At 46.7% G+C, this 26,689-nt stretch overlaps 3 protein-coding genes across 12 annotated transcripts in view; 2 read left to right on the top strand and 1 right to left on the bottom strand.

The window, feature by feature from the left end:
• Positions 1-1,028, bottom strand: part of MED22 (mediator complex subunit 22) — a 59,161-nt gene extending 58,133 nt beyond the window's left edge. The window contains exon 1 of the mRNA XM_044992273.1: positions 944-1,028. The gene's annotated coding sequence lies outside the window, so the exon portion shown is untranslated. The remainder of the gene's footprint in view (positions 1-943) is intronic.
• Positions 1-23,582, top strand: part of LOC123352335 (histo-blood group ABO system transferase 2-like) — a 62,799-nt gene extending 39,217 nt beyond the window's left edge. Inside the window, exons 1-8 of one of the 9 annotated variants that reach the window (XM_044992244.1) lie at positions 1,782-1,913; positions 6,453-6,546; positions 7,827-7,883; positions 9,860-9,904; positions 10,328-10,369; positions 11,802-11,837; positions 21,456-21,590; positions 22,807-23,582. In XM_044992244.1, coding sequence (XP_044848179.1) covers positions 1,898-1,913; positions 6,453-6,546; positions 7,827-7,883; positions 9,860-9,904; positions 10,328-10,369; positions 11,802-11,837; positions 21,456-21,590; positions 22,807-23,494 — 1,113 coding nt within the window. In that variant the 5' untranslated portion in view covers positions 1,782-1,897 and the 3' untranslated portion in view covers positions 23,495-23,582. Of the gene's footprint in view, positions 1-1,781; positions 1,914-6,452; positions 6,547-7,826; positions 7,884-9,856; positions 9,905-10,327; positions 10,370-11,801; positions 11,838-13,420; positions 13,633-20,904; positions 21,081-21,455; positions 21,591-22,806 lie in introns of those variants that run through there. The other 8 variants (XM_044992241.1, XM_044992252.1, XM_044992242.1 and 5 more) reach the window with 8 other exon arrangements.
• LOC123352336 (histo-blood group ABO system transferase 1-like) overlaps positions 1-26,689 on the top strand; it is a 58,584-nt gene that overhangs the window by 13,594 nt on the left and 18,301 nt on the right. The window contains exon 1 of one of the 2 annotated variants that reach the window (XM_044992258.1): positions 1,787-1,913. The exons of the other annotated variant lie outside the window; for it this stretch is intronic. Within the exon in view, the coding sequence (XP_044848193.1) occupies positions 1,898-1,913 (16 nt within the window). The 5' untranslated portion in view covers positions 1,787-1,897. Of the gene's footprint in view, positions 1-1,786; positions 1,914-26,689 lie in introns of those variants that run through there. 2 annotated transcript variants of the gene reach the window in all.

Below are 26,689 nucleotides of genomic sequence, written 5' to 3'. Positions count from 1 at the left end.
TCTGGGGTGTGTGCGGGGCTCAGGGCAGAGGGTGTGGTGTGTGTATGGGGGGGTCAGGGCTCAGGGGAGAGGGCTGGGTGATTGCCCCCCTCAGAACCCGCAACCCCCTCGCTCCTTGTCCCCTGACTACCCCCTCCTGGGACCCCTGCCCTTATCTAAGCCTCCCTGCTCCTTGTCCCCTGACTGCCCCAACCCTTATCCACACCCCCACCCCCAGACAGACTCCTGGGACTCCCATGCCCATTCAACCGCTCCCCGCCCCCTGACAGGACCCCCAGAACTCCCGACCCATCCAACCCTCCCCCTGCTCCCTGCCTGCTGCAACCCCTCTCCACACCCCTGCCTTCTGACAGCCCCCCCCCCACCACGAACTGCTGACTCATCCAACCCCCCAGGTCCTTGTCCCTGACCACTCCCTCCAGAGACCCCCCACCCTAACTGCCCCCCCCCCGGACCCTTCTTGCTTCCTGTCCCCTGACCCCTATCCAGCCACTGCCCCCCAACAAACCCCAGAACTCCCATGCCTCATCCACTCCCCCCCTGCTCCCTGACTTCCCCCCTCCAGAGACTCCCGCCCCTAGCCACACCCTCCCCTGGATCCCACCCCCCATCCAACCCACCCTGCTCCCTGTCCCCTGACTGCGCCCACCCCTTATCCACCCCCCCAACCCCAGACCCCTTACCTTGAGGCTCCAAGCAGAGCCAGATACACTACCCCACGGGAGCACACAGGCCCGCCCCTCAGAACGCTGCGCACGCGGCGGCAGGGCTCCGGTTGAGCGTCTTTCCTGCCCCGCGGGAGGACGCAGCTCTGACCCCCAGTGAGCAGCCGCAAGGCTCCCCTAGCAGAGCAGGACGTCCTCGCTCCCAGCCTGTCCTGACGTGCTTTGCCTTTCACAGTCAGGGTGGGTCTAGGCCATAGATGTGGCGAACTTTACTGTACCTGAGCAGCTTCCTCCCGCGTGGCATTGCGTGAACCTGGTGCGAGTTTCTGTGAGCGAGGATTGCAGGACTGGCCTGAGTCAGAGCATGTGGACTCTAATAGGCTGGCGGGTCTCTGCTGGCAAAGTGCCCATCTAATTACCATGCAATAAATCGGTATCCATAGAGATATGAAACGAGGTTTGGGCTACTGCTGCCCTCTCTAGAGATCCTGCAGCTCCCAGCTCCTGAAGATCCCCCCGGAGGAAGACTCAGCGGGCCTGGCTTTGCTAAGGGCTATAGGGCTTCCTTAAAATGCCCCTAGTTAAATAGAGCACTGCTATTTATTTGCATCCAGTAGGGCGGGCAGGCCTTTTCCCTTTTAACTAGACCCCCCCGGAGGAAGACCCAGCGGGCTGCAGCAGCCAGCTGTGGGAGCCTGCGGGAAGGGTCAGAGCTGGGAGGACCCTAAGACCCAGCGGTGCCCCACCCAGCGACGCTTGCTGCCTGTGGCCAGCACCGCCCTGCGAGTGCTTTTGCGGAAAGCAGCCAGAAGTGTCACAACTCAGCAGCATCCGGCCAGAGCCCTACCGAGGGCTTGGGGGAGCACCGGGAGGGCCAAACGGAGCCTGCTCTGCAAACTAGGGCGTTTACCCAGGTCCCCAGGCAGTGAGCTCCCGCGTGGGATCGCGTGGACCTGGTGCGAGTTTCCGAGAGCGAGGATTGCAGGACTGGCCTGAGCCAGAGCCCGCGGACTCTCCTAGGCTGGCCCCTGCTCGCAAACTGCCCATCTCATTCCCGGGCCAGCCAGCGGTATCAACAGGGCTACGAACAAGCGGTTTGGGCTACCGCTGCCCTCTCCAGAGAGCCTGCAGCTCCCAGCTCCTTACGGCTGCTCCAGCCCACGGCTGTCACCGCCAATCTCCGCTATTCCTTCTTCCTCACACACATTCCTGGGGGAGCAATCGGGTGCGCGATGCACAAGGACCAAGGTACCTGTTCATTTTCCTTTAAGATGTTCTATGAGCTGTGTCATGTCTAATCTTGTTTAGAGTTTGAAAAAAATACAGCAGGTGTGGGGTTTGCAGGCAGACCAGGTGTTTTAAATGCGGAGAAGGAACTTAAAAGTAGCGGATATTAAATACTTGAGACCAACTATATGCTATTAACTTAGGTCCATATCCTGCTCTTGGTTACACCAAGGTAAATCTGGATTAATTCCACTGGCTCGTGTAGATCTGATTTATGCTGGGGGAGTTGAACTCAGAATTAGGACCTCACTGGATTTTATACAAGAACAATATTTGTCCCATTATCTTGAAGAAACTGAATCAAATTTACACCTGTGTTTGGAGAAGAGGGAAGTCTTAGCCACACATACATATTTTTTTTTATATTCTCTTCCCTCCCTCCCCCCCTCCATCTTTCTTCTCCCCATATTCCCCTTGCTCTCAACCACTTTCTTTATTTGTCCACAGAGGAATGGGATGGATAAATACTTTTGAGATGTAGTTTATGCATATATTGTAGACCGAGGGTTATTTTTTTTCCTCCTTAAAGGCCAAACTTTTCCCCTTTACAGCAAAGCAATAACTGACGGAAGTAGAATGCAGCCCTACATGTTAACCTCAGTCAAGTCACACTAGTGTCCTGAGGGAGAAAATTTGGTCCTCTGCATTTTACCTGCACACATTTTTTTATATATAATATATATATATATATAGGACTCAATCCTGACCCACTAAAGACAATGGAAGTTCAGTCAGTGCTAGATGGGGCCACTAATTTTGATCTATTTTGGGAATATGTAAGATTGTCAATAAGAATATTATATAAAATACTGCACTGGCTTTCTATCAGATGTAACAGGCCGCAGGAACCCACATCTCTCATTCCAGGTGGTGGTCAGGATTTATCTGAAGCTGGTGGAGGTGGGGGATGTTATATGGTTCCCTCTTTCTGGCCCAGTCTGGTCAGGACATCTCGCAGAATCAGGAGGATAAAGGCTCAGCAGTGTCACGGTGGAACCAGGGCCCCCAGGAAGTAGTGGGGGTGGCAGCCATGATGGCAAAGCTTGTTCCTTTCACTCCAGCTGTAGTTGGGGTTTTGTATGGTTCATTAGTTCCTGTTTCCTTTTTCGTTGTTTACCAGTCATGGTCTTAACACAGCCCTTGGCTGGCACTGGACCTTTTGGTTTGGACTAATTCAGTCTTACTCCCAGTTTTCTATCCACATTCATTGCTATTGATGATTGTGACATTTTATGAATTTTCACTCACTTTCCAACAGCTGAGCTCACAAGTGGAGCAGGCCCCATTTCTTACAATATCCCTCTTTTATGAACCAATTCTGCTTCACATCAGACATTGCTTAATAAAACAGACAGAACTGCTGTAATCTGCTCTCTAAATGTTTAGAAACGTGCCAGCTCTTATTACTCCTTTGGCTGTATGTCCAGAATTGTTTAAAAAAAGGGGGGGGAGGGGTGACAAGGGGGAACCATCTTTTTCCTCTTTTTGCCACCTGCACACTTAAAACTGCACATTTACACAAATCATGAACATTCTGTACACGAGGGGTTAAACTAACTTGCTTGGAAAATTATTTACCCCTTCTGGCATTTTGACCAAAGTATGTTGCAGTCTTTTAAAAAGAAGCAACAACACGATTTGGAGGAAGGGGGGGAGGGGATGGCAGACGACTATTTTTGCATTCATGAACCATTTACCAACACCCCAAAGTGGGGGGGAAAGTACACAGGCATTTTTGTCCAGGGACAGATTTTGCCTAATCTGTTTCACTACCAGCTTTTGGGAGGACGTGGCCATTGTGACCTTGTAGCTTATCACAGAGAGGTGACCCCACAACACTAGCACTGTGCTGTCGCACATGCAAAACACAACAAGGCACATTAACATCTACAACAAAACAATCACAAAAATTACAACAAGAAGTTTGGTGCCGGCAACAGCGCTTATTTCAGGTGGATTGACTCTTAATTCACAGTCACAGCCGTGAATCAAGCAGACTTTCTGTTAACAAGGAATAAGCCATGATGACAAAGTTTGCTTTAGCAGATAAACGTTCAACTATTTAAAACACTTCATTTTTACTTTTGTTTTTTTCTTTAAAATGCCTTTACATAAAACCATCAAAGTTATTATCAATTACAAAAACTACAAACCTCCAAAAAAAGAAAAAGAAACAAAACCAAATATTTGTTAAAAGGTTAAAATAAAATCTTAAAACAATTAAGTACTTTCATTTTTTCAAAACATGAACGTTAACAATTTGCTTTCCATCATTAGCACAAACAAGCTTAATATGTTCAAAGATTTTATTGCAAATATTTTTTATTTAAAAACAATTTTGAAAACAGTTTGTTTGCTAAGCTAACCAGCTGTGAAGGTGTATGTTTACCCTAGATTCTTGGGTGTCCCACTTACATTAATTTTATTAACCCGTACAACCCTAAAGAGTTGAACATGATTCAGAGTTTTGAGTACAGAGACCTCAGCCTGCTTAGTCCTGTGGCAACAACCACACTGCAACATTTTATAACCTTTTATTAAGATGAAGACTGTGCTTTTTACAAGGAAACCCACCTGTTTGAGTCTTTTAAATGGTAATAACTGTCCTTTTTGGGGAAAAGAGACATACACAGTCAGTTAGGATGGGCTACAGCTGCTATTGTTAAAGTTCAATGTTTCTTTAAACACAAACAGGGAGAGAAAAAAACAGCAAAAATAGAAAATACATCTTGTATCTCTGGTTCTTTCACATGCAGCCTCACTGCTACAGAAACATGTGCACAGCCCATGGTTTTATCAGCAAATCTGAGATATGTCAAATTTGTATCAGCAGTGGGCTGTTTAAGGCATTGCCTCTCTAGTCACTGGCTCACAACATTGGTGCAAGAGATCTAGTCTTTTCTGGCTAAGCTAGACATTTATTAATCAGAAGGCAAAGAGTGAGAGAGAGAGAGAAGAAAAGGAAGCTATAAGGTGGGGAAAGGAAATGACACAACAGAGGAGTGACAGCAGAAAGCCAAGACTCACATTCCAGATGCTGTTCAGGTCTTAGCTGAAGGCAACGAAGGGGGTTGGGGGGTGTCATGTGGGTCCCTCTCTCTGGCTCAATCTGGTCAGGAGATTTCTCGGTACCAGGATGATGAAGGCCCATTTGTGTCCCAGTGGATCCCAGAATATGATGGGGCGGTGGCAGTCATGATGGTGAAGCTGGCTCCTACCAATCCACTTGTCTGCACCCTGGCACCATGATTCCCCTCCAAAGTCTCTTTGAGAACTCCAAAAGGGAGTGGTGAGTGGAACAGCCTATTGCCTCGGTATTTTGTCCACCTATTAGTCCTAATTTCCAACAGATCATTTGGTCCATTCGTTTCCAGTTTCTTTTCCTTTTGTCTACCAGTCATAGTCTTAGCCATACTTTTTGTCTAGACTAATTCACTCCATCTTTAACATTGCTTCAGTTTATAAGCAATTTTATATAATAGGCTGAGTTGGCTTTTTGTTCTCTGTTATATTTGTTAGAGTTGTCCAACACAACAGCCACTTTCATGACCACACAGAATAATCAGCCACTTGGCTGGCCAGTTCTTCGCATTTCTAATGGTCTGTGGCCTGTGTGTTCTGTACTTCCTTATGCATAAGACCCTAGAGGAGGTGAAGACGATCTTACAGCTAATCATTGAACTGGGAGTCTGGGTTTTGTTCCCAGCTATGTCAAAGATTTGCTGCATGAACTTGGGCAAGTATCTTCTGCTACAAGAGCTGTATCTAAAAATAGAATCTGTGAAATGTGTATATATTGCTGTGTGTGTAGGGGTAGATCCTGCACCACTGAAGTCAATGGCAGTTTTGCCATTCATTTCAATGAGTGAAGGATCAGGCCTATAGTGAGTGTATATATACATGTCACCATCTGGAAGCATGTGAGCATAGTAGAAATTGGTGTATAGTTCATAAGTCTGTAGGTTTAATGAAGCAGTTGTTATGTGCTGCAAATGACTTCTGGTATGCAGCTCTTAAATTCCCCTCTCTATGCCTCAGTTCCTCCATTTGCAAAATAGTCATAATGATATTGACATAAGTTCACTGCCACATTGGGCTTCACAGTTTTCACTAAACTACACAGTAGGAGTGCTTGAAACTTCACTGCAGCAGTGTACAGAGAACTTCACTGCACCAGCTCCTCCAAAAGAACAGGATCCTGCCACTTAACCCAAAGGAGAATTCTCCCTAGTGGCAGTACAGCGCCCATGACAACTGGAGGAGTTCTGATTCCATTCAGTTAAAGGCAGTGGCAACACACACACTAACCAGTCCATTACAATACCTACCTACTATATGGGGCTATTGTGAGGTTTATATAGTGGGTGTCTGGAAGTAGCGATGTATGAACCAAGGTTTTTAGCCTTGCCACACAGCATGGCAAAAGGAACTGGATTGGCAGTCAACTGATACTGCTTTGAACTATGTGTACCAATCCCTTGCACATCTCCTTTATTCCAGGGAAAACAGGAGGGATCAAAGGCTATTTTACAAAGCGCCATGTTTATGTCATGGGTTGCATCATGCTGCTGTGCTTCAGCTGTGGCTACTTTTGGTAAGTGGATTGTTTTGCTAAGCATCAATCTCCGTCGCTCCACTCCTAAGGTGGCTATTGTTACAAAAGACTTTACCCAAATACATATGAACCTTTAGAAATGCTCATCTGTGGTGCAAATCCAGGTTCTTACAGGTGCAACAGATTCCCCCAGCTTTGTGTTAGTCTAGCGGGTGTGGGGGTGGGGGAATAAGTGAGGGAACAGAGTCTTGTCAGACCTGTGCAATCCTAGTGACATCAGTGCGGCTGCCACAGCATGACTAAAAGTACCATTTAGCACAAACTGTATAAATCATTTTCTTTTAAAACCATTGCATAACTTCCTGTGCTTATCTTATAGCGTTTTCCAATTTGCATAGCACATTTGCTGTTTTAAAAATACAGTGACTCAGATGCCAAAAAAAACTGTTTTGGGTCAAACAAAATGTTTTATTTTCAGTTTCAGGTCATTTTGGGTGTTTTTAATCTTTTTGTTTTTTTTTAAATAATAAAAATTAGCTAAATTTAAAAACAAAGCAGCATTTGAAACAGAAGTTGAAGTGTTATCATGTAACAGTCATACAGACAGAAATACTGTTGAGGGTAAGGCGGGGTAGGCAACCTCTGGCACGCGTGCCAAAGGCAGCACGTGAGCTGATTTTCAGTGACACTCACATTGCCTGGGTCCTGGCTCTGGATTTTAATTTAATTTTAAATTAAGCTTCTTAAACATTTTAAAAACCTTATTTACTTTACATACAACAATAGCTTAGTTATATATTAAAGACATAGAAAGAGACCTTCTAAAAACGTTAAAATGTATTACTGGCACGCAAAACCTTAAATTAGAGTGAATAAATGAAGACTCTCCACACCACTTCTGAAAGGCTGCCGACCCCTGCGTAAGGTCTTCACAAGCTTGGTTAGTAACACAGTACATCTGTTTTGCCATATAACTCTTTTCAATTATTGTTTAGTTTGGCATTCCAATGGTGATTTAATCTGTAAGCTCCTGGATTCGGAGACCATAAGAGATCACTGAGTGCTCTCTCAGTGCATGACAGATAATAATAGGAAACTGCTTTGCTTCACCTACCACAGCATTCTAGCAACCTTTGCAGTTTTCTCCTTTGTTGGCTGGTTTGGTTTGGTTCTATCGTGAGGATAAACCCGCTGGGTTTGGTTGGTTATTGTGTGGTTTGTGTCTTTAAAGATGCCTAGATATTGGACTAGATTATTAGTGTAAAGTTTTTATGTTATTTAGATCTCCATGTTTGACATGACATTTGGATTTATTGCAGGAATACGTACAAATTTACCTGTCTGGATACACCAATCAAGATCTGCAACACAATGAGGTAACTATTCCCTGTTGGACTTACCTGGATTTTGTGAGCATCTAAGGTCTCTCAATTACAGCTCTGGAAATCAGTTTCACGTTGCTGAGATTCCTAACCACTTCTGTTTTTAGTTTTGACTTGCTACCAAATTTCAAATGAAAACTCAATTGAAACTAGCAGTGGCTCCTCAGAGGCAGATGGAGGAGGAGAGCACTGCTCCGGTGCTCACCTTCTTCTGAATTAGATACATTAAGGGACCAGGTCCCCAGCTGGTATAAGTCAGGGTACTCCACTGACTTCAATGGAGCTATCTGTGCTTGCTGAGCATTTCTCCTAGGATCTTTATGTATTTCTGTAAACTGGCTCTGAAAGGCCCTTTCATATGTTCACATCATCTACCAACTTCCTAATGACACCAGCAGCCACAGACAAACAGCTGAGTCTCACCTGTTGTCTGATCTTGGCACAAAATCACAAACTGGCTGCCATGTTAGTAAGAACTGGGCAAAGAAGTGTGAGCCTTGACTACCCGGCCTGAGTTTGCAATGAAATACACAAGCAGGTGAGAGTTGCATGGTTTGGGCTTTAGTTATGGATGTTCTGCACAGGGCCGGCTCCAGACCCCAGCGCGCCAAGCGCGCGCTTGGGGCGGCATTTTGCCGGCAGGGCGGCAGCCGGCTCTGGCGGACCTTCCGCAGTCATGCCTGTGGGAGGTCCAACGGAGCCGCGGGACCAGCGGACTTCCCACAGGCATGACTGCGGAGGGTCCGCTGGTCCCGCGGCTCCGGTGCACCTCCCGCAGGCATGACTGCTTGGGGCGGCCAAATTCCTAGAGCCGCCCCTGGTTCTGCACAGACTTATTCCCTCATTTTCTCTCTCATCTGCATTGAATCTATGGCACTATTTGGGCTGGCATCCAAAGGTGTAATTAATTGTTTCTGAAAACACTGCCTGCCTTTCCTTCTCCAATGAGGGATGGCAAGTTTATGGGCTATCTTTAAAAGCCTCATTTCCTCCTGCCTGCCAGCCAGCCCTGTCTGTGTGTCCCTCTCTCCCCCTCAGCCTCACACTCCCTCATAGGCTCCCAGCACCCCTTATGCCTCTCAGCATTCAAACAGTTCTTACCACTCAAAAAGGCAATGAAATGAAAAGAGTTAGAGCTCAATTAACAAGCAGCTATTCAATGTGTGCACCCATCCTTTATATAAACTAATTTGTATGGCACCGTTTAGCCTATGCATTGAATGAGCCAGGGGTCCTGTGGAAAAAATAGTATGTGATCATGTAATTAAAGACTAACCCAAGGCATATGCACTATGGGGCAGAATTAAGGTTTCAAAGCAACCTTCATGGCATTTTGTGACTTTTGAGTGTTTGACTTTGCAACCTTTATGTTCTCTTCATATATAATTTTTGTAATACAGGATAGTTTAGAGCATAACTACTGCACAGAATAGAATAGTAATTACAAGGAATAATCTCTTACTTTTGCCATTATATTTGGTACTGGTCTTTCAATGATGCCTATCAGTTGCAGAGCAGAATTTGATTCAGTAAGATTACACAGGTAAAAGTACTCTACTTCCGGGTAATTAGAGGGACAATGAGAGAACCCCATCCACCCAAATGTCAGCAGGTAATTCCAGAGAAACTTGACCTACCTATTGACAGAGTGGGAGATTGCCATACGGCATGACATCATTACCAGAGGTGTTAATGTGAAATAAATGGCAGTGTACCTGCCAGTCAGTATTGCTTTTGTGGTGAAAAAAACCTCTTTTTCTCCCTGCTCTCCCCCCACCAACAAAAAAGGACAGTGACTTGGATGAGGCACAGGAAATAAAACAACCAGGGTAGAATTTTTTATTCCTTTCTGTTAAATATTTGAATGGTGTTAATCTTGAAATGACTGATAACTGGCTATTTTGTTCCATGATGTGTTTTAAAAAAAAACAACCAAACACTATATGTGACATGCTTTCTTTCCGTAGCAGTAATACCCAGGACTTGGATGACTTTCACAAAATAAAGCTGCCAAGGTGGGACCTTTTGTTAATTCCACTTAATGCCTGTTTCATGAGCCTGCAAACACTAACTTGAGCGGCCTTTACTCATATGATAATTCCCATTTACTTCAGTGGGACTGCTTGTGTGAATAAAGAGTATTCATGTATCGGTTTGCAGGTCTGTCTTCCTTGGACTTGTATTACTTTAAAACCAGTTATGCTCTAATAATGCTGTACTTTTGGTAAACTAAACTTCCAATGTTTTCTTTCTATTAAAAAACAAACATGATATATGATCACACTGACTTTCAAGATGCAAAGATATTACGACAGAACTTTTTCTTTAATATTTAGATGTTGGTAAACGTGAAATAATTCAATGATTTCATGGACTAGTTACTTTCTATTGAATGCTGTCTTTTTGTAAGCCAGACTTCCATTGTTCTTTCTCTATAGCAATCATAACCTGGAGGATTTACTACAAATTGAATTACCAAGGTAAAACTTTTTATTAAGGCTTGGCTACACTTGTGAGTTAGAGCTCAATAAAGCAGCCCCAGGTGCCCTAACTCCCAACCTGTCCAGACTGGCCAGGCACGTAGAGCCCTCCGACTTCTCAGCTAGAGTGCTCCTGGTACTCCACCTTGGCGAATGGAGTAACGTTTGCTGCACCTTGGCTACAATGCCCAGGCATCAGTGTGAACGAGGTGTTGCATTACCGCGCTCTTATCGGTCTCCGGAAACATCCCATAATCCGCTTAAGTCAAGTGGCCCCTCTTGTCATTGTTTTTGAATCTTTGCGGGAATGTGGATATGCCCTTTCAAAGCTCCGTTTCTGACAGTCCTCATGCTTATTTGCTCTGAAACAAAGCAACAATTACTGTGGAATGCTGTGTGTGAGAGAGAGAGGCGGGGCCCCCCAAAAACCCACTCTCTCTCCCTCCACATATGCACAACACACTCCCTGTCACACTCCACCCCCGCATTTGAAAAGCACATTACCGTCACTTGCATGCTGGGATAGCTGCCCATAATGCACTCCTCCCAATGCCACTGCAAGTGCTGCAAATGTGGCCATGCCAGTGCGCTTGAAGCTGTCAGTGTGGACAAACTACAGCGCTTTCCCTACTGTGCTCTCCGAAGGCTGGTTTAACTCAAAGTGCTCTACATCTACAAGTGTAGCCAAGCCCTAAGTTTCTTTTAAGTGTTTGAGCTGCTTTCAGAAGAGCTCTGGCGTTCCTGAAGGATGATAATCTATGCTTGTGGAACTCCAGTACTATGTCTTAACATTGTATTTGTGTGTTATGAATATCAATACAGCATGATGACACTGAGATTTAGACAAGCTCAGATGTTACCTATCTTTGAAAGCTCTCAGCAGTGATCTCATGGATTCCTCTCCCCTCTAAGGATGTTCACATTGCTTGGGTTACACCAGTCTGCACTTCAATTCTGACCTCCAGGAAACTCTACTATTCAAGTTCTGACCCCACACACTGCTCTATCAATGTTCCGCATTCCCTACCTGCAAAACTTTTCTACTCCAATCCTGCATGCTCACACCACTTTGCGAATGCACCTCATTCCTGACTTTTAATGTCTCCCTCTGAGCCTCTCATGAGCATAGATTGTCTATCAAGCCACACTGCATAGAGGTTTTGTGATGTGAACCAATATTAGGGACTAGAGAGAGACCACTAAACTTATGTTCATATGTGACCTGAACCAGGATTTAAACTCAAGTCACCAGAGGTACAGTAAAGCTAAAACCCTTTCCTTTGGCGTTCTGAGTATGGGTCACTGAGTTCTCAATGGAGCAGATTAGTGGGAATCTTTTATCTGTCTGTAAACTCAAGAAGGATTTTTTTAAAGAGCTATGGAAATCTTTCCTTAACCTGAAATCATTTTTGTTTTCCTACTTTTCTTTTAGAATGATTTACACAAAGCCACAGATTCTAAAGCCACCGTAAGTAAAACTAAAAATAAGTGTTTTGTTGCATCCAAGATATAACTAAAGTTTATAGACAAAAATCTGACCAAGAAATTTCCTTAAGGATTTGAACTTGTCTTGCTCTGTGTTAACTTATGCATACAAAATCTCAGAAACACTTGGGTCTTTATACAAAGTACAAGCCAGAATGTTTTGTTCAGTTACAAACCTCATCCATGCTGGGTAGATGCTCGTGCAGTGCAAGAGAAAGTTAGTCACCTTGCAGTAACTGAAGTTCTCCAAGATATGTGTCCCTGTGGTTGCTCCACTCTAGGTGATGGTGCGTCCTGGCGCTGTTGATCGGAGATCTTCGGTAGCAGTGCCTAGTCAGGATGCATGCGCCTAGTTGGTATCTCCCGTCTCGTTGGAATCTTCCTGAGCGCATGCGTCCCACACCCTCCTCTGTTCCTTCTCTACCATGGAGGAATCGTACTAGTACTCCAAAGTAGAGGGGAGGAGGGCGGGGAATGGAGCACCCACAGGGACACACATCTCGAAGAACCTCAGTTACTGCAAGGTGAGTACCTTTCTCTTCTTCTTTGAGTGCTGTCCCTGTGGGTGCTCCACTCTACCTGAATGTGAAGCAGTACCCACTATGGTTGGTGGCATTTTGGAGTTGTGTGAGGGACAACGGTAGACAGTACCGTATGGCCAACTATGGAGTCTGCCATGGTATCCCGTGTGATAGCATAATGTTTGGCAAATGTGTGGTCAGATGTCCCTTTGGCCGCCTTGTATATGTCTGTAACAGGTACGTTGTGGAGGAAGGCAATGGATGTTGACATTGCTCTAGTAAAATGAGTCCTAACACCCTCTGGGTGGTTGAACATTCTGGGTCTGATAGCAGGATCTGATGCAGACCAAGATCCCCTTGGAGAGTCTTTGCTTAGAGATAGCATCACCCTTTGATCTCTTGGTAGTAGAAACAAATAGCCTAGGGGATTTACGAAATGGTTTAGTTCTGTCAAGATAGAATGCAAGAGCCCATCGGACGTATGTAATGTAGCTTCCTGTGGAGTTGTCTGAGGCTTGGGATGGAATACAGGTATTGACTGGTTAAGGTGGAAGGTAGACACCACCTTGGGGAGGAATTTGGGGTGGGTTTGTATAGGAAGCTTGTGTTTAGAGAAAATGGTGTAGGAGGGTAGGCCGTCAGGGTGCTTATTTCACCAACCCTTCTTGTTGACATTATGGCAACCGAGAGAGCCACTTTCATAGATACGTGGAGCAGGGATGAAGTGGCCAGGGGCTCAAAAGGGGGTTTCATAAGAGCGTGGAGAACTAGGTTGAGACTCCAGGAGGCTACTGGTGAATGAATCTCAGGGTAGAGATTTTGCAAGACCGCAAGGAAGAGTTTGATGGTGGGATGGCCAAAAGTGAATAGCCGTCCAGAGTGTCATGGAAAGTGGTAAGGGCCGCAAGGTGTACTCTGATCGAAGTCAGTGAAAGCGCATCCTGTTTTAGTTCGAAAAGATAGTCTAAGATGTCAGAGAGGGTTGCAGTCTGGGGTATTAGGCATCTGTGGAAGCACTGATGGAGAAGCGTTTCCACTTTTGCAGGTTAGTGTTAGGAGTGGAGTCCCTTCTACTGTGCAGGAGGACATGTTGGACCTGTTCAGAGCAGGCTAATTCGTGGGACTGAAACCATGAAGAAACCACGCCGTCAGATGGAGTTTCCAGAGCTGCAGATGAAGAAGCTGACCGCAGTTCTGAGAGAGGAGATCTGGGCTGTTAGGAAGAGTCCGGGGAGGACGGATGGACATGCGTAGCAGGTAAGGATACCATGTCTGCCTGGGCCAAGTTGGGGCAATAAGTATGACCTGGGCCTTCTCCTCTGTGATGTTGCATAGAACCCTGTGTATGAGTGGAATCGGTGGAAAAGCGTACACGAGGGAGTTGTTCCAAGGAATGAGGAACGCATCCCCTAGAGATGCATTTCCGAGTCCCGCTCTGGAGCAAAATAGATGGCATTTGCAGTTTTGAGGAGTGGCAAACAGTTCTATCGACAGAGTGCCCTAGTGGGAGGAGAGCTGTCGGAGTATCATGGGATGTAATTCCCATTCGTGTTCCTCGGAGAAGTGTCTGCTGAGTGTGTCGGCGGTAGTGTTGTGACACGTGGACAGGTAGGAAGCGGTGACTTTTATGTGATGTATGCACCAATTCCATAGTTTAATGGCTGCTGTGCATAGGGAGTGAGATTGTGCTCCTCCCTACCTGAAGGCTCTGAGTTCTAGGAGATTGATGTGCAGATGTGTCTCTGATAGGGACCAGTGGCTCTGTGCCTTGTGGTCACCTAAGTGCACTCCACAATCTATCTGGGAAGCGTTCGTGGTCAGCATGAGTACTGGGGAGTGTGGATGGAAGGGAACATAGGTTCTCTGGTTTTGTCCACCAATATAGGGAGGTCAATACATTTGGTGGCGGAGTCAGTGTTATGCAGAAACTACGTTTGTGCAATTCGGCGCTTATTGCATAATACAACAATCCATACTTTAAAACTAAAAGAGCATATCATGTGGTTAAATTAAAACGCAAAGCCACTTTTTTTGTTGTTGAGACATTAGGGTGTGCCTGCGTGTGATGTTAGTTTCACTTTTGCAGGAGGCAAGAGCTGTTTGTGAGAGCCCCACAGGGGGTCTGAATCTGCTGTGGGGTGGCAGGCTGTCGGAGGCGGGGGAACCGGTGCCGAGGAGAGCTTCCTGCTGTGGGAAGCTGGGTCCCTGCTTTTGAGCCCCCTGTGAGTTGTTTGTAAAGTGCAGGGGCGGTCAGAGGCCTGGTCTACACTATGCGTTTATACCGAATTTAGCAGCGTTAAACCGATTTTACGCTGCACCCGTCCACACAACGAAGCCCTTAATATCGATATAAAGGGCTCTTAATACCGATATCTGTACTCCTCCCCGACGAGGGGAGTAGCGCTCAAATCGGTATTGCCATGTCGGATTAGGGTTAGTGTGGCCGCAAATCGACAGTATTGGCCTCCGGGAGCTATCCCACAGTGCACCATTGTGACCGCTCTGGAAAGCCATCTGAACTCGGATGCACTGGCCAGGTAGACAGGAAAAGCCCCGCGAACTTTTGAATTTCATTTCCTGTTTGGCTGGCGTGGAGAGCTCATCAGCACAGGTAACAATGCAGTCTCCTGAGAATCGAAAAAGAGCTCCAGCATGGACTGCACAGGAGGTACTGGATCTGATCGCTGTATGGGGAGAGGATTCCATGCTAACAGAACTGCGTTCCAAAAGACGAAATGAAAAAACATTTGAAAAAATTTCCAAGGCCATGATGCAGAGAGGCCACACCAGGGACTCAGTTCAGTGCCGTGTGAAAGTTAAAGAGCTCAGACAAGCCTACCAGAAAACCAAAGAAGCAAACGGAAGGTCCGGGGCAGGGCCGAAAACATGCCGCTTCTACGCTGAGCTGCATGCAATTCTCGGGGGGGTCCGCCACCACTACGCCACCCCTGTCCGTGGATTCCGAGGTGGGGGTGGTAATCTCAGCCATGGCTGAGGATTCTGCAGACGGGGAAGAGGAGGACGACCTAGCAGAGAGCACACAGCACTCCGTTCTCCCCAACAGCCAGGAGCTTTTTCTCACCCTGACGGAATTACCCTCCTCCCAGCCCTCCCAAGCAACTATCCCGGACAATGAAGCCATGGAAGGGACCTCTGGTGAGTGTACCTTGTAAATATAAGACATGGTTTAAAAGCAAGCATTTTTTAATGATTAATTTGCCCTGAGGACTTGGGATGCATTCGCGGCCAGTAGAGTTATTGGAAAAGTCTGTTAAGATGTCTGGGGATGGAGCGGAAATCCTCCAGGGACATCTCCATGAAGCTCTCCTGGAGGTACTCCAAAAGCGTTTGCAGAAGGTTTCTGGGAAGGGCAGCCTTATTCCGTCCTCCACAGTAGGACACTTGACCACGCCATGCATGTAGCAAGTAATCTGGTATCATTGCATGACAAAGCCTAGCTGCGTATGGTCCCGGTGTTTGCTGGCATTCAAGCAACATCCGCTCTTTATCTCGCTGTGTTATCCTCAGGAGAGTGATATCGTTCATGGTAACCTGGTTGAAATTCAGGAATTTAATTAAGGGGACAGAGATGGGCATTCCTTCTGGGCTGTTTGCCTGTTGCTTAAAAGGAAATCCTTCCTTGCAGGTAGCCAAGCAGAGGGAGGGCGGGGGTGATTAGCGCTGAGCTTTTTCGTATTTGGCTAGCAGGGATCTTCCCTGCTACCAGCCACGCGGTGGGGGGGGAGGAAGGGGCGTGTTTAGCAGTGATCTTCCATGATACCAGCCACCTGGTGTGGGGAGGGGTAAAGCGATCATCCCAGAGAATTGGATTTGGGGGTGGTTTCTGCTGCTGCATGTTAACAGGAAAGAAGCAGCACTGAACAGGCTTTGCTTGCTATTTGGTAAAGGAGGGTGCTGGATATATGAAGGCTGCAGAAGCCGAAAGAGAATGGCTTACCATGGCCGCATGCAAGCCGAATTCTGCTGCCCAGACCTGCGTCTGTGAGATCTCTAATACCAGAGCCGCAGGCACTCAATATTAAGATGTAAAATGCGACCTTGTAGTGAAATCACATGTGCTATGTAAGGTGAATAGTGTTGTTCTCCGTGAAAGAGTGTAAGTGTAACCCTTCTGCCCCTCTGAGTTGGCAGCAACAAGGGCCGGGTTCAGTATCCAGGGGTTCCATTTCAATAACACAATGCAAAACCGGCTCGAGCCCCCACCCAGTGACCTGGGACAATTACATAGCACCACCACCCCCGGGCGCCTCTAGGAGGCAATACTTCCCCACTCACAAGCACGGAATCTGAGTGTAGCAAAATCCATTTAATAAAGGAGGGAAACAATGCAGCATCACGTTGAAGAAACACCACAAACAGGATTATAACACAAACCATAAGCAACAAAAACCCACCTCTAAGTACGTTTGGCAAGGTCCTTTTCCCCTTAGGGTCTTAAGTCCAATCACCCCAAAGTCCAACAACCCAAAAGTCTCTGGTCAGTGCCACCCCAGAGTTCAAAACTTTATCTGCAGAGTTTTACGCCCCAGCCTGGGTGGAAATGGGGGGGGGGCACACACAGGGTGTTAAGGGGCACCTTACGTGGGCCAGGGCCAACTGCTCCGCCTCTCCATGGAGTTCTGCTGCAGCCTTCACCACGACCGGATCCACTCCACCAGCTGTGCCGCTCCTCCAGCCGACCCGTGAGCCGCTCCAGCCGTCCCCGCAAACTGCTCCGCTCCGCTCACTGTTCCATGGGCTGCTCCAACACGCTGCAAACTGCTCCGCTCTGCCAGCTGCTTGGCGATAGATCTTCAGGCTCCCCCACTAGTTAACACAGCACTCAGTGATCTCAGCTCAGTAAGTTTGGCTCTTTTAGTGATTTCAGCTCTTAGTGATTTCAGCTTGTAGTAGGGGAGCCCCAGTGCTGGTGTACTACTGGCCCAAGTGAATTCAGCTCAGCAGCCTCTAGATGGACTCCTAATGAAATCAAAATTAGCTCTGCTCTTTAACAGTGGAGAGAGGAGGATGTGCAATGGGTGTTCCAGGCCCTCAAAAGGGGCCCATACCATCAGGTACACACACCAGTCCCCAACCTCTCTCAATTCACTGGGTTTTGGCACCCATGTCCCTTGTCTAGCAAGTGCTACTTAATGGACACTTAATCTCTGTCATAACGCAGTCTCACAGTTCCTCATTTACTTAATCAGGGTGACAACACTTTATTCCTCCTGCCCCAATAACAAAGAAATTGGGGATCCCACAGCTGTAAAAATAACCATCCCCAGCTGCTGTGGGCTGGGGTGGGTGTGCCAATGCAAAATACCTGAAATTCCTTTCCACACTCCCCATAATTCACCACCAGATGTCAGGGTAGAGCTCATCCTGACTCTGCTTACATTTTACAGAACAATGCTTATGTATCTTTTTAAATACTTCTCTCCCTTTTTTCCTTCCCTCATGCAGTTGCAAATTTTTCAAGCCTCCCTACTCCATCCCGAAGGCTATCTCAGATAAGGCGGCGGGAAAAAAAAGACACGAGACGAAATGTTCTTGGAAATCATGGAAGTGACCCGCAATGAAAGAGCTCATCTGAATGAGTGGAAGGACGTGGTATCAAATTACAGGAAAGATGCCAGTGAACGTGAGGACAGGAGGGATGCTCGAGATCAGAGGTTGCGGCAGGAAGATCAGAGGTGTAGGCAGGAAGATCAGCGGTGGCGGGATGCAACACTGGGGCTGCTGCGTGATCAAACTGACATGCTCCGGCGTCTGATGGAGCTTCAGGAACAGCAGCAGGATCACAGAGTGCTGCTGCAGCCCCTGTATAACCACCCTCACCATGTTCCACATCCTCCTCACCCAGACATGCAAGAACGCGTGGGGGGAGGCTCCGTGCACCCGCTCACTCCACCCCCGTGGACAGCCCAACCAAAAGGCTGTCATTATTGTGAAATTTTTTTAGTGGCCTTTTCCTTCCCTCCTATCCTCCTCCCAAACCACACCCGGGCTACCTTGTCAGTTCTCTCCCTCTTTTTATGATGAATTAATAAAGAATACATGATTTTTAAACGATAGTGACTTTATTTCCTTAAGCAAGCTATAATAGAAGGGGGAGGGTGGGTTGCTTACAGGGAATGAGTCAATCAAGGGGGGGGTGTTCGTCAAGGGGAAACAAACACAGCAGTTACACCCTACCCTGGCCAGTGATGAAACTCGTTTTCAAAGCTTCTCTGATGCGCACCGCTTCCTGGTGTGCTCTTCTAATTGCCCTGGTGTCTGGCTGCGCGTAATCAGCGGCCAGGTGATTTGCCTCAGCCTCCCACCCCGCCATAAAGGTCTCCCCCTTACTCTCACAGAGATTGTGGAGCACACAGCAAGCAGCAATAACAATGGGGACATTGGTTTGGCTGAGGTCTGAGCGAGTCAGTAATGTGCGCCAGCGCGCCTTTAAACGGCCAAAGGCACATTCTACCACCATTCTGCACTTGCTCAGCCTGTAGTTGAACAGCTCCTGACTACTGTCCAGGCTGCCTGTGTATGGCTTCATGAGCCATGGCATCAAGGGGTAGGCTGGGTCCCCCAGGATAACAACAGGCATTTCAACATCCCCAACTGTTATTTTCTGGTCTGGGAAGTAATTCCCTTGCTGCAGCCGTTTAAACAGAGTAGTGTTCCTGAAGACGCGAGCGTCATGAACCCTTCCCGGCCATCCCACGTGGATGTTGGTGAAACGTCCCTTGTGATCCACCAGTACTTGCAGCACCATTGAAAAGTACACCTTGCGGTTTACATACTGGGTGGCCTGGTGCTCCGGTGCCAAGATAGGGATATGGATTCCATCTATTGCCCCCCCCTCACAGTTAGGGAATCCCATTGCAGCAAAGCCATCCACTATGACCTGCACATTTCCCAGAGTCACAACCTTTCGTAGCAGCAGCTTAGTGATTGCTTTGGCTACTTGCATCACAGCAGCCCCCACAGTAGATTTGCCCACTCCAAATTGATTCCTGACTGACCGGTAGCTGTCTGGCATTGCAAGCTTCCAGAGGGCTATTGCCACTCGCTTCTCAACTGTGAGGGCTGATCTTATCTTGGTATTCTGGCGTTTCAGGGCAGGGGAAAGCAAGTCACAAAGTTCCATGAAAGTGCCCTTACGCATGCGAAAGTTTCGCAGCCACTGGGAATCGTCCCAAACCCGCAAAACTATGCGGTCCCACCAGTCTGTGCTTGTTTCCTGGGCCCAAAATCGGCATTCAATGGCTAGAACCTGCCCCATTCCCAGCAGGATCTCCAAAGCGCAGGGGCCCGCGGTTTGAGAAAATTCTGTGTCCATGTCCTCATCACTCTCGTCACCGCGCTGCCGTAGCCGCCGCCTCCTCGCCTGGTTTTGCAGGTCCCGGTTCAGCATTGAGCGCACGAGAATGCGCGAGGTGTTTACAACATCCATGATTGCTGTCTTGAGCGAGCAGGGTCCATGCTTGGCGTGCTATGGCGTCTGCACAGTTCACCCAGGGAAAAAGGCGCGAAACGATTGGCTACTGCTGCTTTCATGGAGGGAGGGGCGAGGCTGTACCCAGAACCACCCACGACAATGTTTTTGCCCCATCAGGCACTGGGATCTCAACCCAGAATTCCAAGGGGCGGGGGACACTGCGGGAACTATGGGATAGCTACGGGATAGCTACCCACAGTGCAATGCTCCGGAAATCGATGCTAGCCTCGGTCCATGGACGCACACCGCCGAATTACTGTGCTTAGTGTGGCTGCGTGCACTCGACTTTATACAATCTGTTTAAAAAAAATGGTTTCTGTAAAACTGGTATAATCCCGTAGTGTAGACGTACCCAGAGTTGCCTGCCTCAGTGCTGACAGCACCAAGGGTAAAGACCCTGCGGGAGATCCTTTACCCTGTTGAGTGTCTCTGAGAGGAGCCATTAGGGCTTCTTGCTGCTTCACTTGAGAAGGTGAAGCCGGCTCCTGGTCGGTTTTGGCCTGGCAGGGGAGCGTGAGGGAGAGGGTTTAGTGACCTTCTCCATAGGCGGCTGCAGAGTTTCTTGCCTCTGCTCCAGAGAGGGTGAAGTCATGCTCCAAGTCGGATGAGACTTGGCCGAGGAGCGTGAGAGAGAGGGTTTGCCATTGCCCATCTCCAGAAGTGGTTGCAGGGATTTCTGCATGAGAAGCATTTTCAGCTGCAGGTCCCTGTCACGACGAGCTCTGGCTTTGAGGCTTGTGCAGGTGACACACTTGGCAGGGACATGTGTCTCGCCGAGGCACTTCAGACAACGTGAGTGTCCATCGGACCTTGGCATAAAGTCCTGATAGGAAGTACCTTTATTGAATCCTGAAGCCTCTGGCATTATTGCACTAGTAATGCCAGGGGAGAGTGTCTCAGCGGGAGACAAACTTGAAGAAAGTGGGGGGGGGGGTTGGTTTATTTTTTAACTAAGTAACTATTATAAAGGAAGGGAAACAACTGGGATGTTACTAACTAATTATTTATATGTTCTTTGTAATTGTTTCCTTCAGAAACCAGGGAAGAGGATGAGCACTGCCCCAAGTCCCGTCTTCAGCCAAGGATGGTTGAGAAGGAACTGAGGAGGGTGCGGGATGCATGCACTCAGGAAGATTCCAGTGAGATGGGAGAAACCAACTGAGCACATATGTCCCAACCAGGCACTGCTACTGAAGATCTCTGATCAACGGTGAAGAGATGCACCATCACCTGGAGTGGAGCACCCACAGGGACAGCACTTGAAGAAACATTAATTAGTTGCAAGTTTCAGAGTGGTAGCCGCGTTAGTCTGTATCAGCAAAAACAACTAGGAGTACTTGTGGCTCCTTAGAGACTAACAAAATGTATTAGTTGATCGGTCCCAGTAACCTGCTACATTAAATAGCCTTACTGCACCATGGCTTGTGACTTCATGGAGTTGTATATTTCTTTACAGCTGTTAGTTATCTATTTTTGAACTTTAACACATAGCTCTGGTAGTGTCTTTCTATACGTAGGGAAGGCAACTGCATCCGTATTTCTTACTTCTATAGTGTGATTCTAAAGAAAACTTCCTCTTCCACAGGAGAAGTGACGTCCTTATGATGACTCCATGGTTTGCTCCAATAGTTTGGGAAGGGACCTATAACTCCGAGATCCTGAATGAGCAGTTCCGACAAAGGAATGTCACTGTTGGACTGACAGTGTTTGCTATCAAAAAGTGAGTATGGCTTAATTACAGAACTATGTTAGGTACGAAAGGTGATGTATAACCAACGAGGAGATGGGGGGCGGGGGGAAAGCTATTTTTTCCTGTAGTGATGGTGTATCCCTCACTCTTGTTGGGTTTGAGCTGAATTCTGTAAGGTGGTAGTGCCTCAGTTGGCCCCTCTACTTTTGAGGGGGTTTGATGGATTTTTTTCTAGAGGTTCCTTTGCTGGCCCCCTCCAATACTTTAGCAGGATGAGGATCCTGAGTGCTGTTGGTCATAGTGCCCTGGCTGTTTCCCAACCATTGATGTCAGACTGCTGCCAGAGATCTTGGCTCATAGCTGGCTGTGGTGGGGGCAGCTCTTATAATACATTACACCTGCTGGTTATTTGCAGGTCAGTTGAAATAACAGGTAACGCGGCAGAACACCTTTGAAATGCAGCTGTACCTGGGCCATGCAGGCAAATCATTTTGCTTGGTTGGTACATGGAGCTGGAATGTGAGCATGCCAGAGAAAACTCTCATTTTCACTACAAGGCTGGCTAAGTGGTAATATAGGCCCAATCCTGAGAGGTGCTGTGTGCCCTTCTCTCACTGAAGTTAATGGAGTTAAAGATATTCAGTATCTCTCAGAAGATGACCAGTACCTTGCTTTGAAAGTCCCTAGAGCCACAGGTTCAAATTCAGGCAGGGTACATTGTTTCGGACTAAAACAGATGATTTTTGCTAATGAGCATTGTCAATTCCTGCTTGCAACAAAACCTATTAGGTGGAGTCACAGTTATTTGTTACTTCTGAATAGGACTCTTGTATCAATTGGCTATTTTCATAGGGGAGAGAAACAGACATTTACACAGCTTTGATCATCAAAGATACTTTACAAACTAGGTAGGAATTGGTTCATCTTCCCCTCCATAAATAACAACAAAAGCTCAAATCCTAGATGCCTCTTGTGAGTCCAACCATGTCATCAGCCTCCTTCAGTCCTTTCACTGCCTCTTGTCTTTTTCCACACTAAGTTCAGAATCCTCATCCTCACCTTCAAGATGCTTTACAAGTCTGCCCCTTCTTACACCTCCACCATTTCCCCCACCTACTCCCTCTTCTGCGCACCCGATGGGTCTCCCTGATCCCGTCACTTTGTTGCTCTCTGTGTCCCCTTCTTCCAGTCTTCTACCACAGTGCCTTTTATTTCTAATAGAGAATTTCTCTTTTTTTATTTCTAGGTATGTAGTCTTCCTCAAGACGTTTTTAGAAACTGCAGAGACTTACTTTATGGTTGGACATAGGGTGAACTATTACATTTTCACAGACAGACCAGAAGAAGTTCCTAAAGTTGCGCTCAAAGAAGGAAGGAACGTAGTGGTTCTGCAAGTCCAAAACTACCCTAGGTGGCAAGAAATCTCTATGCGACGAATGGAAATGCTCAGCTACTTCTCTCAGCAGCGGTTCGTTAATGAGGTCAGCTACCTTGTGTGTGTTGATGTAGACATGAAGTTTAATGACCAAGTTGGAGTGGAGATCCTGAGCGACTTGTTTGGCACACTACACCCAGGTTTCTACGCCGCTGAGCGTCGGTCTTTCACCTATGAACGTCGACCTGCTTCTCAAGCTTATGTGCCCAGCGATGAGGGTGACTTCTACTATATGGCATCCATTTTTGGAGGAACAGTAATGGAGGTTTACAAGCTGACCAAGCAATGCCATGAAGCCATCATGGTGGACAAAGCCAATGGAATTGAAGCAATCTGGCAAGAAGAGAGTCACTTAAACAAGTATTTTCTTTACCACAAACCAACCAAAATACTTTCTCCAGAATACATGTGGGACGACAATCTAGGTAGGCCAGAGATCCTTAAGAAAAGAAGGTTTCTTGCTGTACGAAAGAATCATGCTGCAATCAGAAATAAATGAAGTTCATCTCAGACTGGTCTTAGTGTGAACTAACATAACTGATATTGTAGGTTTCCTTGGTTGATGAAAATAAAAAGTTATATACATATACAATTGTTTGTATATGACATCCCCAATATTTCTGGATATGAGAATGGTTTGCAAGCCTGACAGGCTACAGGCTAGAGCACCCTAGCCTCCCCGAGCTTGGCCAGCACTGCACTGTCCACCGTGCTAGTCTCCCTCCCTTGGAGACTGACCTTCCCCTCTTGAAAGCCTGGGACAGACTGACTGCTCCCTTCCTGGGCAGCCTTCTTATAGGGCTGAGCTTGGCCCTGATTGGCTGTCTCCAACCTGGGCCTGATTGGCTCACAATAAGCCCTCCTATAATTGGCTCCCGGTTTGCACAGGCGCCCTGGCCTGCCGCAGCCCACGCTCTCAGGGAGTGGGGCAGTCTGCCCCACTACACAATCATTCTTGTATCTGAAGCTAGAAATATGAAGTATTACTCTGATGTCCTATTGTAACTATACAAAATGTGGGCCATTAATGGTGGATTGGAATCTTGATGGCTCCCATTAGCTAGGACGGTTGGTTGTTAATGACTCTGTTTACCTGCAAACCTTCCTGGGTACAGGCAGGCCGATCCTGAAAGAATGGAGAATGAGGTTTTACAGTGATCATGTCAGCTGGTACTGGAATCCATCTTAAACCTGGTGCTCTTCCATTGAGAAAAAAGAGTGGGGACCCAGAGAGACAAAGGATTCCCGCCTTGTGCCAAAGCTATAAAAGAGGGGGTGGAACAGAACAAGCGGGGGTCCCAGTCATGTGAAATCCCCTGCTTTTCACCTAAGATGCCTGCTGGAACTAACGAGGTCTGTACCAGGGGAAAGGATCGGGCCCAGACTAGGAAGGAGTCTAGTCTGTGAAAGAAGCTTATTGGACCATCTCTGAGGGTGAGATTTACCTGTATTCACTTTCTTAATGTAATAGGCTTAGACTTGCGTGTTTTGTTTTATTTTGCTTGGTAACTTACTTTGTTCTGTCTGTTACTACTTGAAACCACTTAAATCCTACTTTTTATACTTAATAAAATCACTTTTGTTTATGAATGAACACAGAGTAAGTGATTAATACCTAGGGGAGCAAACAGCTGTACATCTCTCTCTATCTATCTATGTTACAGAGGCTGGACAATTTGAGATTACCCTGTATAAAATGTATACAGAGTAAAACAGATTTATTTAGAGTTTGGACTCCATTGGGAGCTGGGTGTCTGGGTGCTGGAGATAGGTCACTTGCTGAGCAGTTTTTGGTTAAAGTCTGCAGCTTTGGGGGTGTGAACCAGACCTGGGTCGGTGTTGCAGCAGGCTAGTGTGTCTGGCTCAACAAGCCAGGGTTCTGGAGTCCCAAGCTCGCAGAGAAAATGGGTTCAGAGGTAATTCCAGCACATCAGGTGACAGTCCCAAAGGGGTCTCTGTGGCCAAACCTGTCACAGTTACCATAATGATAATTTGCTGATTACAACAATTTTCTTGTCAAAAATACATTGGTATTTCTCTGGCATAGAGCTGTACCAGCACTAGGTTGTTGGGGAAATATAGAGACTTGTAGATTCAGATGCTTATTCAAACCTCTCTTGGCTGGACATCTGATGCAAAGAAGCTTTCATGAGACTTCTAGTGCTTCCTGGTTTTATTTGGGTCAGAACTGATGTGGAAACGTAAGAGAGAGTTTGGTATTTCTATTTGTTACCAGAGCCAAAATCTCTGTGTGGCTGTGTGTAAAAATTAACTGGATTTTTTGCTCTTCTAAAAAAAATTCTCTGGTTCAATTTGATTTTTCTAGATGGGTTGGGCTGCTCCCAGTCTGTAGGATACTTGAAATGCGTCTCAATATTCAGCTGCTTCCAATCCTGTGGTGCTCTCCGCCTTGCAAAATACACTTGAAAATGAAATCATCTTGTGTCTCAACACTTTATCTCGATCCATCATTTCAATCTCAGCTGGCCCAGAATGATATCAAATCTTTAGGTTTTCATCTAATTTCTAATGAAGAAAGCTCAGGGTTATCAGATCTATTTTCAATTAATTTTCTCCCCTGAAGGACACAGAACTATGGTTAAAAGACCTTAGCTTCTCAGGGAGAGATGGCTGGAGAAGTATCACAATGTAAAGCAACTCCATCTGCTATTGGCAGAGCTCCTAATACCTCATAAATCTTTGGGCCTTCAAAAGCCAGACGTTGCCTCTCTGCACCAAAGACTGCTTAACAAATGTCAGGAAGAGAGACCAAATGCGGATGTAATGAGTCTCACCTGGAGAACAGTATGTGTTGGAATAAGATGACTGGTAGAGCCCTCTTCTGCGCCAAATTCTGCTTCCACTTACGCTCCATCAGTTGTCTTGGGTTTTTAAATAGAATCATAGAATATCAGGGTTGGAAGGGACCTCAGGAGGTCATCTAGTCCAACCCCCTGCTCAAAGCAGGACCAATTCCCAACTAAATCATCCCAGACAGGGCTTTGTCAAGCCTGACCTTAAAAACCTCTAAGGAAGGAGATTCCACCACCTCCCTAGGTAACCCATTCCAGTGCTTCACCACCCTCCTAGTGAAAAAGGTTTTCCTAATATCCAACCTAAACCTCTCCCACTGCAGCTTGAGACCATTACTCCTTGTTCTGTTATCAGATATCACTGAGAACAGTCTAGATCCATCCTCTTTGGAACCCCCTTTCAGGTAGTTGAAAGCAGCTATCAAATCCCCCCTCATTCTTCTCTGCTGCAGACTAAACAATCCCATTTCCCTCAGCCTCTCCTCATAAGTCATGTGCTCCAGCCCTTTAATCATTTTTGTTGTCCTCCGCTGGACTCTTTCCAATTTTTCCACATCCTTCTTGTAGTGTGGGGCCCAAAACTGGACACAATACTCCAGATGAGGCCTCATCAATGTCGAATAGAGGGGAATGATCACGACCCTCGATCTGCTGGCAATGCCCCTACTTATACAGTCCAAAATGCCGTTAGCCTTCTTGGCAACAAGGGCACACTGCTGACTCATATCCAGCAATAGCACCTATCACCATGATATCTATGCAATTGGATTTGCAGGTTGTAACTGAGAGAGAATTTTTTCCTCAAAGTCACTTGTAGAAGGGAATTGAAGTGGCTTGAACAGAAATGTTAGAAGATTTTCTCCCTCACAATTCCATTGATT

Source organism: Mauremys mutica, chromosome 18 (genome assembly GCF_020497125.1).
Source record: "Mauremys mutica isolate MM-2020 ecotype Southern chromosome 18, ASM2049712v1, whole genome shotgun sequence".
In the NCBI taxonomy this organism is placed as follows: Eukaryota; Metazoa; Chordata; order Testudines; family Geoemydidae; genus Mauremys; species Mauremys mutica.
Note: the sequence above shows the minus strand (reverse complement) of the source record. Positions and strands in the feature narration are given on the sequence as shown.